General features: G+C 60.1%; 1 protein-coding gene across 2 annotated transcripts in view; it reads left to right on the top strand.

Annotated features, from left to right (window-relative positions):
- The first annotated feature begins 3,091 nt into the window (after positions 1-3,091).
- The window catches only part of NECAB2 (N-terminal EF-hand calcium binding protein 2), a 34,185-nt gene continuing 23,026 nt past the window's right edge, over positions 3,092-14,250 (top strand). For both annotated transcript variants that reach the window (XM_070397836.1, XM_070397835.1), the window contains exons 1-5: positions 3,092-3,328; positions 5,757-5,781; positions 10,908-11,016; positions 13,457-13,482; positions 13,622-13,719. In XM_070397836.1, the coding sequence (XP_070253937.1) occupies positions 3,092-3,328; positions 5,757-5,781; positions 10,908-11,016; positions 13,457-13,482; positions 13,622-13,719 (495 nt within the window). The remainder of the gene's footprint in view (positions 3,329-5,756; positions 5,782-10,907; positions 11,017-13,456; positions 13,483-13,621; positions 13,720-14,250) is intronic.

Below are 14,250 nucleotides of genomic sequence, written 5' to 3'. Positions count from 1 at the left end.
TGAGACGTCTGTGCTTGGGGAAGAGCATGGTGCCCAGGAGCCTGCTCTAAGCTGGGGCAAGCATAGGGCCATATGGGAGGAGGCCCTTGCACTGGGGGTTGGGGGACAAGGGATGGTGCCCCGAGTGTGGCAGATGTGACGGCAGTGTGTTAGAGAGGGGAGGAGAGGGTGTGTGTGAGGAATGGGGTGCAGCACATGGTTGCCCTTCAGTCAGTCCCTCGTGCTCACCGTGCCTTCACCTGCCACAGGGCCTTTGCACAGGCAGGTCTCCAGCCCACTTTCTCCTCCTTTCTTTTTTTTTTTTTTTTTTTTAATTAAATCTTTATTGTTCAGATTATTACATTTGTTCCTCTTTTTTCCCCCCATAACTCCCCTCCTTCCAGCTCCCACCCCACCCTCCACCCTCACTCCCCACCCACTGTGTTCATCCATAGGTGCATGATTTTTGTCCAGTCACTTCCCGCATCTCCCACACCCCTTTTCCCCCCAAGAATAGTCAGTCTATTCCCTTTCTATGTCCCTGATTCTATTATAATCACCAGTTCATTCTGTACATCAGGTTATTTATTCACTTGATTCTTAGATTCATTTGTTGATAGATGCATGTTTGTTGTTCATAATTTGTATCTTTACCTTTTTCTTCTTCTTCCTCTTCTTAAAGGATACCTTTCAGCATTTCATATAATACTGGTTTGGCGGTGATGAACTCCTTTAGCTTTTCCTTATCTGTGAAGCTCTTTATCTGACCTTCAATTCTGAATGATAGCTTTGCTGGATAAAGTAATCTTGGTTGTAGGTTCTTGGTATTCAGCACTTTGAATATTTCTTGCCATTCCCTTCTGGCCTGCAAAGTTTCTGTTGAGAAATCAGCTGTCAGTCGTATGGGTATTCCCTTGTAGGTAATTGAGCCTCTTTCTCTTGCTGCTTTTAAGATTTTCTCTTTGTCTTTTGCTCTTGGCATTTTAATTATGATGTGCCTTGGTGTGGTCCTCTTTGGATTCCTTTTGTTTGGGGTTCTCTGCGCTTCTTGGACCTGTAAGTCCATTTCTTTCTCCAGATGGGGGAAGTTTTCTGCCATTATTTCTTGAAATAGGTTTTCAATATCTTGCTGTCTCTCATCTTCTGGCACTCCAATAATTCTGATATTAGACCGCTTAAAGCTGTCCCAGAGACTCCTTACACTATCTTCACACTTTCGGATTCTTTTTTCATTTTGCTTTTCCAATTGGGTGTTTTTTGTCGAATCTTTGGTTTGATTATTGTACTCCTCTGGTCTGCTATTGGGTATAATATTCTTTATTTCAGTCCGTGTATGCTTACTTTCTAATTTCTTTATCGTAGCATCGAGGGTCTCATTAGTTTTCGTGAGGCTCTGCACAAATTTATGGCAAGCCCTCAAAATTGCGATTCTTAGCTCCATATCCTCCATTTCTGTCATGTTTTTTTGTCTCCGCATCTTTTATGCTTTCTTGGTGCACCCCCTTGTGGTCTCTGTGCGCAGTCTTGTTCTAGCCAAGCCTTAATTGTTGTAGTTAACACTAGAGGGATTTGACCCCCAGGCCGACTGGCTATAGGAATCAGCTGTATGGAAAACATCTGCCTTCTGGGGAGGCGCTAATCCAGCCTTTGCCTGAGGCGATCGGCAAATGGCTGTGCGCAGGGTTTGGGCGGGGCGGGATCAGCAGGGCGGGCGGAGGGAGCAGTTATGGCCGCGCTCAGTCCCGTTCCCAGAGGCTCTGCTTCTCAGAACCCCGGCAGCCGCTGCAAACCTCAGAGAGAAAGCTGCCCTCAGGTTCCAACTGATGCCGGATAATCCCGCTTCTCCCGTTTGAGTCTGGGTCCCTAGAGACTCGCCCGGATCTGGAGCCCAGAGTCTGAGACTCACTCCCGACAGAAAACGACAACCGCGCCCTCAGCCACCAGCCCGCTTTGCGCGCGCACCTCGGTACCTTTGTATTTTCCACACTGCGCCGCCTCTGAGCCTCGATTTGCTGTTCTCTTTCCTTCTAGTTGTAGAGTCTCTCTTCAGCCAGCCTTCCTGTGGTTCTGGGTGATGTCCGTTCAGTCTTTTAGTTGTATTTTTGAAATGGTTGTTTGCAGCAGCGGTCTCCGGTGTTTACCTACGCTGCCATCTTGGTCTCCCCTCTCCAACATCTTCTCTCCTCCTTTCTTGAACCCTCCCTCTTCTTTCCACTCTCTCAGCATGAGAATCACCTCCTCTTGGAAGCACTTTCTGACACAAACTCCTCCATGGGCACCAGGGAAATTACCAGCTCACAGTCCAAGGTCCCACCACTTTCTAGCAGTTCCGTTTTAATGGTTCATTGGTGGAATCTGTCCCGCATCTGTCTGCCCAGTCCGCTGTAAGCTCCAGGAGGCCAAGACTCCCATCCCTTTTGCCCATTGTTGGGTCCCAGGGCCTAGCACGTAGCTTTGGAATATGAGGGGAAGAGGGTGTTCTGGGAAAAGACTGGTTCTGGGAGGAGAGATCTGAGGGAGCCTCATGTCCCCAGGAGGGCAGGATGGGTGCCCCCAGGAGGGAAGGGGGTGCCCCGAAGTGGGAGCGGCGGTGGAAGCCCAGGGAGTGGGCGCCGAGTCCGGCAGCTGGAGCCAGCAGAGGGCGCTCGGGTCTCGTCGGACACCACGCTCCGGCCCCTGCGGCGGCGCCCAGAGGGGCGAGTAGGGGGACATGGGGGGGCGGGGTGCAGCGGGAGACTTTGGGGGGGGAGAAACCCCCGCACCCAGACCCCCACCAACCCCACGACTGCCGGGCAGCCCCCTCCCTGGCCGGGCCGGGGTTCAGCGCCCCCGCGGGCAGCCCTCTGCCGCCGCGCCCGGCCGCTGGGAGTGGGGGGTGGACACAGGGCACGTGGCTCGGGGTCCGGGCGGAGCGCACGCCCGTCCCCGCCCGGTCCCCCGGCGCCGGCCTGTCCCCGCGCTGGCCGCGGCCGCGGGGGCAGAGGGAGGGAGGGCGGGCGGGCGGTGCGGGCGGCGGCGGAGCCGGGGAGGGGGTCGCGCGGGGGCGGGCCGCGGCGGGAAGGCGGGGGTCGGCGGGCTTCCGGGCGGCGGCGGCGGCGGCGGGCGCGGCGCGATGTGCGAGCGGGCGGCGCGCCTGTGCAGGGCCGGCGCGCACAGGCTGCTCCGGGAGCCGCCGCCGCAGGGCCGGGCGCTGGGCGGGCTGCTGCGCTGGGTGGGCGCCAGGATGGGGGAGCCGCGGGTGCCGCTGGTCCCCGACGCCCCCGACGCCCTCGCCGTGGACCCCGCCGTGGACCCCGGCCCCTGCCCGGGCCCCGCCTCGCCGCGCGGGGGCACCGCTGTCATCCTGGACGTGAGTACGCGCGGGCCGGGACCCCGAGCCCCATCCTTCCACGGGGAGACCCCCAACGCCGCCCTCCTTCGTCGCCGCCGGGACCCGCGGGCCCCCCTCTTCCTTAAACAGGGAACCCCCTGCCCATCCCCCGCGGCAGCGCAGAGCAGGTACAGAGCAGGTACCGGCCCTTCTGCGTCCCAGAGCGCGAGCCCCCAGCCCCTCCACATTCCCATCGGTCTCCATCCCGGTCCAGGCTCGTCCCTCCACCTGGACGCACCCCCTCCCTCAGCTTCTAGGGATTCCCACCTTCTCGGAGCCGGATCCTGGAGCCCCCTCGACCTGACCACCATCCCCCTACTTTGTCTTGGCCCAATCCCCATCTTTTCCCAGCCCCGCACATCATCCTTCACCCCCCTTCCTTCCCAGGACGGGAGCCCCTGACCGCCCCAACCCCCTCCTGCTCCCCAGCCTGGGTCCCTGCCTGGGTGGCTACTTTCCTGAGACCACCGGTCTCTTCCTCGCTGGACCCTGAGCCCCTTTCACCCTGCCACCCGCTCTTTGCAAGCAAAGCCCACTCCCCACCTCTGTCATCGCTTCTCCTTTCCAGAGAGTTGGAACCACCCCCAGGAGCCCTGTCCGGACCTTTCTGAGCTCCATCACCACCACCCCCATGCCGCTCTGAGTCCCCTCTGTCCATTCCTCCCCCTCCCCCATACCCCTCCCCCATCCTCTCTGGAACCCAAACTGCCTTCCTTCGGGAAGCCTGCCCCACCTCCCACTCCCCAAATGGGAGGGAGATTCTGTAGGGTGGGTGGCAGGGGATGGGGCGGTGGGGTGCCAGGCGGAGGTGGAGGGGCTTCCTGCCCACCCCGTACCCCAGAGATAGACAGCACCGCAGTGGGGAGTGCATGTCCCAGCCAGGGCCCCTGGCAGGGCGCCGGGGGGGGGGGGGGGGGGGGGGGTTCTGGGAGAGGTGTGTGTGTGTGTGTGTGTGTGTGTGTGTGTGCGCGCGCTTGTGTGTGCTTGTGCACGTGAGCACGAGTGGATTTTCTCTCACCTTTCCTGGAACCCACAGCTGGCTCTGGGCAGAGAGGGCTGGGCGGGGAGGGTGGAGCTTTGCTGGGAGTGCTTGGGGTTCTGGTGCTGGTGCCCCCAAACACACTCACACATGCACAGCCCGACACACCCCGGACCCTCTCTCAAGACCCCAGCAGAGTTGGCAGCTGAAAGCCCTGGGCCTTCCCTGCAGGGAAGCTGGGGGGTGGGGGAGGGCAGACCCCTCCCATTCTCTCCTCTGACAGTCCAGGGGGCGGGCTCCAGGGTCCTGGAGTGCTGCCTGCGGGCTCTGAGCCTCCTTGTCCTCATCTGTGAAATGGGGTGATGAGCAGATGGAGGGCTCTGTGCTGTGCAGACTCTGGAGCCACAGCAGGTGGTCATGTGGTTCAGTAACACCCAGGCCCTCCGCAGGCACCTGAGGGTGGAACCCAGCCTCGGAGCAGGAGTGTGGGCCCTGGGCTGAGGCTTTGAGGGGCGCCAGAGAGCGCTCCCCTTCCTGCCCAGGACCCTGGCATCGGGGTTCAGCTAAGGAAGGGGCTGACCTGAGCCGCTGCGTCAGTGTGTCACAGCCTCGGGTGGATAATGGATGGCGCCCCATTGCTTGCAGGGACCTCTGTCCTTTATCCCAGGGACGCACCAGGTGGGTGGTCCAGGTGCTGGTCCACCTCCCCCTCCTTCCATCAGCAGGGCTACCTGCCCGAAATGCCAGGAGGAGGAGTTATCTGGTCTCCAAGCTCAGGCTGGGGGTGGGGGTGAGGGTGGGGGTGTGGGCTGGCCCCTCCTCTTTCCTACCTGAGGCGGCAGCTGGTTGCCTGAGCTCCTGTCAACCTGCTTCTACTCGCTCCCCTGCCCAAAAGGCCCCTCCTGCCTGTGGCTGGTCCAGTGGCCAAGCCTGGAGGTTCCTTTAGCAGAGGCCTCTGTTCAGACTTAACCCAACCTCCCTGGAGCGCCCCGAGGATGCAAGGCCTGTGGCCGTGTCCTCGGGACACAAATTCGGGGTGTGCAACTCAGGGTGCGACAGTGGGTGAAGCCCCATGGACCGGTGGCGCTGGGAGTGCACCCCCAAGCATGTGGACAGTGTGAGCCAGAGTGTCCACACGCGTGTGCATGTGTCTGTCAGCGTGGCTGTGGGCAGGCTGGCGGCACAGAGGGAGCGTGGGCGGCTGCTTCCGCTAGGGTGGCTGGGAGGGCCTCTGCCTGTAACATCCCTCCCTCTCCCACCCTGGATCCCAGCCGGCGGGTCTCCTCCCTGGGGAGGGAGAAAGTGGGGGCTCGGTTTCCCAGGGCACCTGGGGGGGGGGGGGAGGGGACATCTGTTCCAGCTCAGGAGCTGCTGGAGAGCACCTGCTCTCTGCCCAGGGCTGACTCAACCCATCTCTCTTCCCTGCAGATTTTCCGCCGCGCGGACAAAAATGGTGAGTTTCCCTCCCATGCTGCCCCTGAATGAGGACCTGGCTCTTTCCGTCCTGACGCCTCAAGGGAAAGGACCAGGGGTGGGGAGTGGGCCACCTTGATCCTAAAGGTTACGGGTACAGGTCTCTGAAATCCGAAGGCCAAGTCCTGGTCCTGCTCTGTGCCTCAGTTTCCCCTCTGTACAACGGGACTCCCTAGTTCCTACACAGCGGGGATGCCATGAGGATTCTGTGAAGGGATGTCTGATGCCAGGGTGTCCTGCCCATGGTAAATGCGTGGTGTGCTTTAACCCTTACGCAGCTGGGCTGGACCACGCTGTAAGGAAGCCCCCAGCCTCACTCTAGGCCAGGGGTTCTCAACCTGTGGGTCGCGACCCCTTTGGCGGTCGAACGACCCTTTCACAGGGGTCGCCTGAGACCATCTTGCATATCAGATATTTACATTACAATTCATAACAGTAGCAACATTACAGTTATGGAGTAGCAACGAAAATAATTTTATGGTTGGGTCACAACATGAGGAACTGTATTTAAAGGGCCAGAAGGTTGAGAACCACTGCTCTAGGCCCTTCACAGGCCGGGGCACACTTCCTCCTCATGGCGGCCTTATGCAGTGGGTGCTGCATCCCATGTTCTATCAGCGCTGTCGTGGCTCAGAGAGGGTAAGTGACTTGCCCAGGGTAGCCCAGCCTCTCCGACAACGTGAGCAGCACATTGCTTTGCCACAGAACACCTGACGCTCCCCTCCTGACTGCTTGGTAGGCTCCCACCTGTGTGAGGATAACCGCATTCCCCAAGGCCGGAACCTCGAAGGTGTGGCAAAGAGTGGTCCAACTTCCTATAAATACTGCAGTCATTATTCTCCGGCCCACAGCGACTCTACATGGCTTTACCAAGGCACAGTCCCTCTCCAGGCCTCAGTTTTCCCGTCTGTAAAGTGGGGTGATAACACTTAACCTGTCTACTTGCCTAGGTTATTGGGAAAATACAGGGGGGTGGGGGGGAATAGGTGTTTTAGGGAAAATTAGGCAGTGCTCAGTGTTTGCTCATTTATTGAAACAAGCTGATTGAGGGCCAAGGTCTCTGCTGGGGGAAGTGGGAACAGATGTGCCTGCCCCTCAGGGCCCCGAGCATCAGTTCCAGCCCCTCTCTGTCGGAGGCTGGAGTTCAAGGCCGCAGCTCTAGCCTGGGTCCCAGCACCCCCTTTCTCCCTGCCCCTGTGAGTTGACCTGCCCCCCATGGTGTTGGGGATGGAACATGAGGCCTTGCAGCGGAGGGAGGTGGTGTGCAGGCCTGGCTGGAAGTCAGTGCCTGGGGTCTCCACCCCTTGACCCCCATCCCTGGGAGTGATGGCCCCTCCCAGGCCTCTTGGACCAAAGGACCATCAGAGCAATTGCATATGGAGCAAGGAGCAAGGAAAGGGATGGGGGGCTTCGGTGGGGCTCAGGAAATGGCGGTGGCATCGTGGCCTGAACAGTGTCAGAGATTAGAGGAGGGGGTGAGAGGCTTGTCCCTGTCGTGGGCCTGGCGCCCAGCACACAGTAGGTGCTTGGTAAGTGCCTGTGGATTTAGGTGATGGGTCTGTTCATGGATGCGAGTGTGGCTGTGCAGCCCTGGGGTGCAGCAGTGGGTCTGGCTGTGGTCTCCCAGTGGCTGTGGGGTTGTCCGTGCATCCGTGCGTGCGTGGTGGGTGGCACCCTGGTCTCCAGGCACAGTTGGGCTTTCCTCGCCATTACTTGTTCCCAGTCAGAGGCCATGGTTCCGCCCTGAGCACAGCTGTGGGCTCTCAACTTCTCCCCTGCAGGCCCTGTACAGGCCCAGCCTGCTGCTCCCCTTGGGGCCTCGCGTCTTCCAGCTACTGCAGAGTGGCTGTGGGGGTGTCACCAAGGGTAAGGTGTGTGGGATGCGGAGCCTGTGGGAGGGGGGCGGGGCCCCTCCTCTGTCACAGAGACTGTCTGGGTGCAAGCCCTGGCTCAGTCACTTCCCAGCTTTGTAATTTCAGGCCAGTCCCCAAACTCTCTGGCCTGTTTCCCCATCTGTAGTGGGGGGTGATGAAACTAGCCCGCAGCGCAGAGGGCTGCACCTGAGGAAGCAGCGAGCCCTGAGCAGCTGAGGAGCGTCGAGCGCCTTGGAAATGGCCTTGGTTTGTTCACAGGTGTTGGGTTCCCTCCTGTGCTGCACAGGTGCCCGCTGCGGGGCAGGCTGCTGATGCCATCGAGCCTCCGGGCACCGAGACTTTCATGGACCTTCTCCTTTGGTCTTCACTCTGCTCCTACTGGCATAGGAAGCACCGTGCCCCTTACCGCAGCTGGCAGTAGCAAGGCTTGGCGAGGGCAAGTGACAGCCTGCAGGTCCTCAGTTGAGGCGGGGGCAGCGGGGGCGGCAGATGGGTTCGGACTCCGTTTGAAAACGTGTGGGCAGGGGATGGGCGTGTGTGCACGTAGGGTGAGTGTGGGTGTAGACCAGAGACACACGAAGGCTCCTGCGCACACTTGTTGATCACAGGCGCACGCGGGCCCTCCCCTGGCACCCAGCGGAATAAGATGCCGGGGGCGGAAGATGGAGTGTGGGCTCAGGCTGAGGCTGGGAGGGATGGGCCCTCGGGATTACAGGAGCAGGGGCCAGCCGTAATGGCTCTGAGGACAGAGATGTTCACAGAGATGGAGACAGGCAGGGCTCCGAGGGGCGGCCTGGGGGTGGAGCCCGGAGGGCAGGCGGCAGGTGCTGGGCATCTCTGCAGGGATGCAGACTCCTGGCATTTGAAAGGTCACTGACTAGAGGCTGAGCTCCTGCTAATTGGGAGAGACACCTGCAAATGCCCGCTGGGTGGGGGTGCCGGGCCGCTGGTCTAATGGGCGGGGGCCTGGTGGGAGGGTGCTTCCCTCATTGGCTGGTCTGGTTCCTTAGGGCGGTGGTGAGGCCTTCGAGATAAATGTCAGCTGGGAGCCTTTGTGCTCAGGAGGCCTGGGCCCCCTCCCCCGCCAGCCGCTCTCCCAAGTGAGACAACAGGGCACCTGACAGGCAGGAGCGGGTGAGGCAGGGAGACCCCCGGCTGTGCCCACGCAGACGCAACGAAGCAATCCCAGCTCCCTTCCACTGAGTCCGGACTCAGCCTCAGCGTGTCCAGGCCGCCCTGTGGCTGGAGCTCTTGCTACAAGACCCTGCCCCACACTGGGTGAGAGCGTGGCCTCAGGAGCCAGATGGCCTGGGTTCGAGCCCCAGCTGTGGGGTCTGGGCAAGCCCCTTAACGGCTCTGTGCCTCGGTTTACAGGTCTGTGAAATGGGGGTGACGGTGCTGCCGTGCCATGGGGTGTGGTGAGGACTGAATGAGTGACTACGCGCAGTAAGAGCCCCATGTGTCTGCCCTGACTCTGCGCTGTGGTTCCTGGCTTGATCACCAATCTTGCCAAATGGAATGTGGGACGTCTCCTCTTGCCCAGATGACAAGGACCCGCAGCTTAGAGTTTATTTCACAGCTGGTATCGTGCGTGGCTGGGTTCTGGGCCTTCTGAGCGGGAGTGTTGGGGGGACTCTTATGTTTTGAAAGTTACAAACTCATCCTCTTTGACACTGAACCCTGAGCCGGGATGGCGGAGGCATCCAGGACCCCGCCCTCACCCCCAGACAGCGAGCGCTCACAGCTCACAGTTAGCCCTTACCCTCTCCGGAGCTTGATGACGGGGAGGGAAGTGAGGACACGTGTGAGGGTCGCCCTCTCCCCAGCTTGTCCTTTAGCTCTACGTTGAGCCCACACGGAGCTGCTGGGAGCAGAGACGGGCGCTCCGGTGCCTTTAAAATGTAAGAACAACTTCGCTCTGGGCTCACGTAGGCAAGCTGTGCCCTGCAGGAGGGCCACTGCCTAAGGAATCGGGAGCCTCAGACCCAGCCTGCATCCGTCACAACCCTGTGCCCTGACGCTGGGCAAGGCCCTCACCCCAACCAGGAAAGGGCATCTCTTCCTAGGCCACCCAGAGGTGCCAGGTGGGCTCGCTGGGCTTTGATGGCAGCCTGGCTGGACGCCATGGGAGGGGGTCTGCACGGGGGCTGGGAAGTGCCGTGGGCCTGCCGCCCTCCCTGACCTCCACTGCCGCCCACAGGCATGGCTCTTTAAGAAGAGCAGGCTCATTGAGGGGGTGCTGGCTGCAGGGGTGGAGAGCAGCTTTTGGGAGTTCTCTCAGCAGGTGTGCCGGGTGGGAGGAGCTGAGGGGAAGCTGAGGGCTGTTTCTCCTGGAGTCACAGGTCTGCTGTGAGCCCCTCCCTCAGAGGCCCCTCTGCCCCCAACTCAGAGAGCTTCCCTGCCAGATGCTGTGCTGGGGGCGGGGGGGGGGCTGCAGGTGAGAGCAGAGGTGGGAGGGTGGGAGGGAGGTGGGCAGCAGGTGGCATGCCTCAGCTCTGGTGCCCCTTACAGAGCCCCACGCCCTCCACATCCCAGAGCCACAGGTCCCGGCCCCAGGGAGGGCGGGCGGGCAGGCGGGCGGCCAGCTCTGGGCCCAGGCCAGGCACCTCCTTTCCTCGTGGTTTGGCGTCTTTAAGGCGGCATCTGTGGCACCGAGAGAACTGCGTGCCAACTGTTGGCAACCGTCACACATCAGCCCTTTCAAAGGTTTGGGCTGAAGCTTGCCGAGTGGATGGGGCACAGGGCGAGGGGTCTTTCCTCTCCCTAGTCAGGATGTGGGTGCTGGCGCTGGAGGTAATTTAAATGTGGGGAGATCATCTGGGTACCTGGACGGGAGAGAGAGAGGCCATCAGACTGCCCGCCCTCGGGGCCCCCTCTTACAGGTGTGGTAGGTGCGCAGCGACTGTAAACAGTGCCGGCCCAGGTGGTCAGGCGGGTCCGATGCGAGGCGATTGCCTGGCGGGGCAGGTGCTGGCTGTTGGTTGAATTCCTGCAGCCTGAGTCCCCGCAGACGAGCTGCTGCTTGTGTGTGTGGGTTTGAGGATTCTCTCCAATAGGTGTGGGTCTCTGGTTCAGGAATTGGCTGCGTGAGTCAGTCAGTCGTTCCCCGTGAACTGGCGTGTGCTGGCCGATTGGGATTCGCCAATGGGACTGCTCTGTTGGTTTGGGAATTGTCTGGATTTGGGGACGTCCTGTTGCTCAGACGCCAGCTGCTCTCCTTCCCCCTTTGCAGACGATGGGAAGCTGTCCTTGGAGGAGTTCCAGCTCTTCTTTGCAGACGGCGTCCTCAACGAGACGGAGCTGGAGGGTCTCTTCCACACTATCGACTCCGACAATACCAAGTGAGCGGGCCCCGGGGTCCCCGCGCTGGAGCCGGCGCCGTGGGCTGGGAGGAGGCCCTTCCTCTGCCCAGGGCCAGCCTCCATTGCCCACCCCTGCAGTCCCCAAACTCCTTCGTCCGGAAGTCAGCGGCTCCCTTGGCAGGCTGGTCTTTTCTGGCACATGTGGCTAAGCGGAGAGAGACCCTAGATTTTGCAGAAATCACACTGTTTGGTGAAGGGAAGTTGGCGGCTCCGTCATTTTCTGCTAATTCAGCCCAGTTCTGCCCGGATCTGGTGCTTCTTTCCCGACCCAACACCAACGCTGCCTTCTCACCGGCTCCCATCCGAAACCAAACTCTAACCAGATGCTCATCCTAACTCTATTTCTTTACTTTATTTTTAATATATTTTTATTGATTTCAGAGAGGAAGGGAGAGGGAGAGAGATAGAAACATGATGAGAGAGAGCATCATTGATCAGCTGCCTCTTGCACGCCCCCTACTGGGGATCAAGTCCGCAACCCTGGCATGTGCCCTTGGCCAGAATTGAACCTGGGACCCTTCAGTCTGCAGGCCGATGCTCTATCCACTGAGACAAACCGGCTGGGGCCTCACTTTATTTCTTTTAATTATAGTTTACTTTCAGTATTAGTTTGCATAGGTTTCAGGTGTACAGGGTAGTGGTTAGGAAATCATATACTTTACAAAGTGTTCACCCCAACATTTCCAGTACCCAGCTGGCACCATGCATCGTTATCGCGGTATTATTGATTACATTCCCTGAGCTTCATCGCCCCATAACTCTGCTTCTTAACCTGAATCCCACTTCTGACTCATCTAATTAAACCTTACATCAACTCAGTCATAACCCTAACCCACATCTCAGAATCCATCTGAACCTCCTGGCCCACCCATCCCTGAGTCAAGAGCAAATGCTGCTTACCCTGCCCCTGCCCCAACCTTAATCCCACCTTCTCCTTCTCCTTGGGTTCCCTTTCAGCCCACACCTGGTCACCTTCCTCAGGCCTACTTCCGGGGATGACGACCAGAGTTCCGGGGGGGTGGTGCTTGGGGAAGATTCGATAAGTTGGGATCCCCTGAGACAGGCCAGAGATGTTAAAACAAGCTGCCCCCAGGCTCATCTGCAGGGGACCTGGCGCCGTGGGGGCCTGGACCAGGGATTGGGGCTGAGCCTCCTGAAGGCAGAGGCCGGCATCGGGGCAGGTGTGTCTGGATCCAGGCGGGGGTGTCTGAGGGGTCCCTCCCGGCCCAGGAGCTTGGCAGGGCTGAGACCCATTGATGATGCATTCTCATTGGGTGCCTCTGTGTTGGGCCAACTGGGTGGGGAGGAAGAGGTGCAGGTTTTGTGCATTTAACCATGAGAGCACGTGAGTGGGGAGCGAACGGGGAGGTCTCACCTTCGGCATTTTCTCCAGGGCTCCCCAGAGGCAGCTGTGGGCATTCCCTCCTGGGGTGCTGGGTAGGCTTCTGTCCAGAACAGTTCCCACGGGTCAGAAGCTCGGGGAAATGCTAGTTTAAGCACAAGTAAACTGGCTTCCTTTCTGTGAGACTTGCCAGCACTTTTACTAGGACAGTGAATCAGGGGACCTCCAGGGCAGCTCACAGCCTCTGACCCTGGATCTAGTGGTTTGGGCCTGGGCCTTGCCTGAGCCCCATCCTGGTCCCCTCAGCAGGCAGGCGTGCTCAGGCGCCTTTCCCGGAGGCGTGTGGATGAGCCTGGATTGGGAGGATTCAGGTTCTAGGCCAGCCCCTCCTCGCAGTGAGGAACTGGGGCCCAGAAAGTGAAGGTTTCGAACCTGCACAGACACTCGGGTCCCTGGGCGCCCACCGGGCACTCCTGCGTCGCATCTGTGTTCCCAGGCTGCTTCGCTGCCTGCACCTGCACCCGCACCTGCACCTGCGGGGCTGGCCCTTGTGCTCAGCCTCCTCCAGGAAGGGCAGGACCCTTCCCATCCAGGCTGTAGGAATGAGGTGCAGGCCCTGGGGCTTGGGGATTGGGTGAGGACCGGACGCTGGCCCAGGCCCAGGCAGGCAGGCAGGAGTGCCCAGGACAGCGTGTCGCAGGAGAGCTGGTCTCAGCCTGTAATGTCATCTCCTCCCTTTCGCCTCCTCCCTTTTCCTGAGCCCCATCCTGGTCCTGTCTGCTCATGATGTGATCAGCAGACTTTGGGGGAGGAAGCAGGGTGGGTGGTGTGGTGAGGGGGTCAGATAGACTGAGATGCCGACGGAGCCCTCTTGGTCTTTCGGAGGGGTTGGTGCCATTTACCTGCTGCACCCTCACCTGTGAAGTGGGGCTCGCGATGCCAGGGCATGGAATGAAGAGAGAAGGCACCGGGCGTTTTACCAGCTGTGTGGGCCGGGCAGGCTGTGGAGGGAGGGCAGGAGGATGGGACCCGACAGGCCGGCTTCTGAGTCCCCCTTCCCCTGTGCTCTCTCTGCAGCCACGTGGACACCAAGGAGCTGTGTGGTAGGTGCCGGTTAGGCAATGCGGGGCCAAGAGGTGTGGAGGGAGGGGACCTGGGGAGCGGGAACAGGGGGCACGGGGGGACTGGTGAAAGGGGCAGGATCCTCCTGTGACCCCTGACCTTTGCTCTCTCCTACCCCAGATTACTTTGTGGACCACATGGGGGACTATGAGGACGTCTTGGCCTCCCTGGAGACCTTGAACCATTCTGTCCTGAAGGCCATGGGCTACACCAAGAAGGTCAGCAGGTGTGGGTGGCCCTGGGGTTCCAAGCTCTGGTTTCAGGTGTTCTCTGGGGCATCTGCACCCACGGGTGCCTGGGTTTGTGAGGACAAGTGTTGGGTGGGCCTGGCTCCGGGCGGGCTTTGCTTGGCTCTCGTAGCGGGAGCAGAGGTGCGCTGTGAAGTGAGTAGAGCGGCTCCGTGAATGGCCCTGTCCATCCGGTGTCTCATATGTGGTTTGGAGGGTGCGACCCTTTCCCAGCATCGGGCGTGGCCCTCGGATGGGGTCCTGGGGAGGGAGCAGCAGGCAGCCCAGCCCCTGCCCGTGGACGAGCATCATGGCTGCCGGGCCTGTGCCTTCTGCAGCAGGGTCACGAGAGGGGAAGGGGAAGGGCGGGTTCGCGTGTGACCGAGGAATCGGGTGATGTCTGGTGGAGAACACGTGCCCAGGCCTAAAGCCGTGAGCCGGGCAGAGGGGCCACTATGAGTGCAGACCCCGCTGTGTCTCCGATGTGGCTCCAAAGTCTCTGCCTTTCGTCCTGCCGCCTCG

The sequence above is a fragment of the Myotis yumanensis genome, unplaced genomic scaffold, assembly GCF_028538775.1.
Source record: "Myotis yumanensis isolate MYYU_CA2020_CCGP unplaced genomic scaffold, mMyoYum1.0.hap1 SCAF_18, whole genome shotgun sequence".
Lineage (NCBI taxonomy): Eukaryota > Metazoa > Chordata > Mammalia > Chiroptera > Vespertilionidae > Myotis > Myotis yumanensis.
Note: the sequence above shows the minus strand (reverse complement) of the source record. Positions and strands in the feature narration are given on the sequence as shown.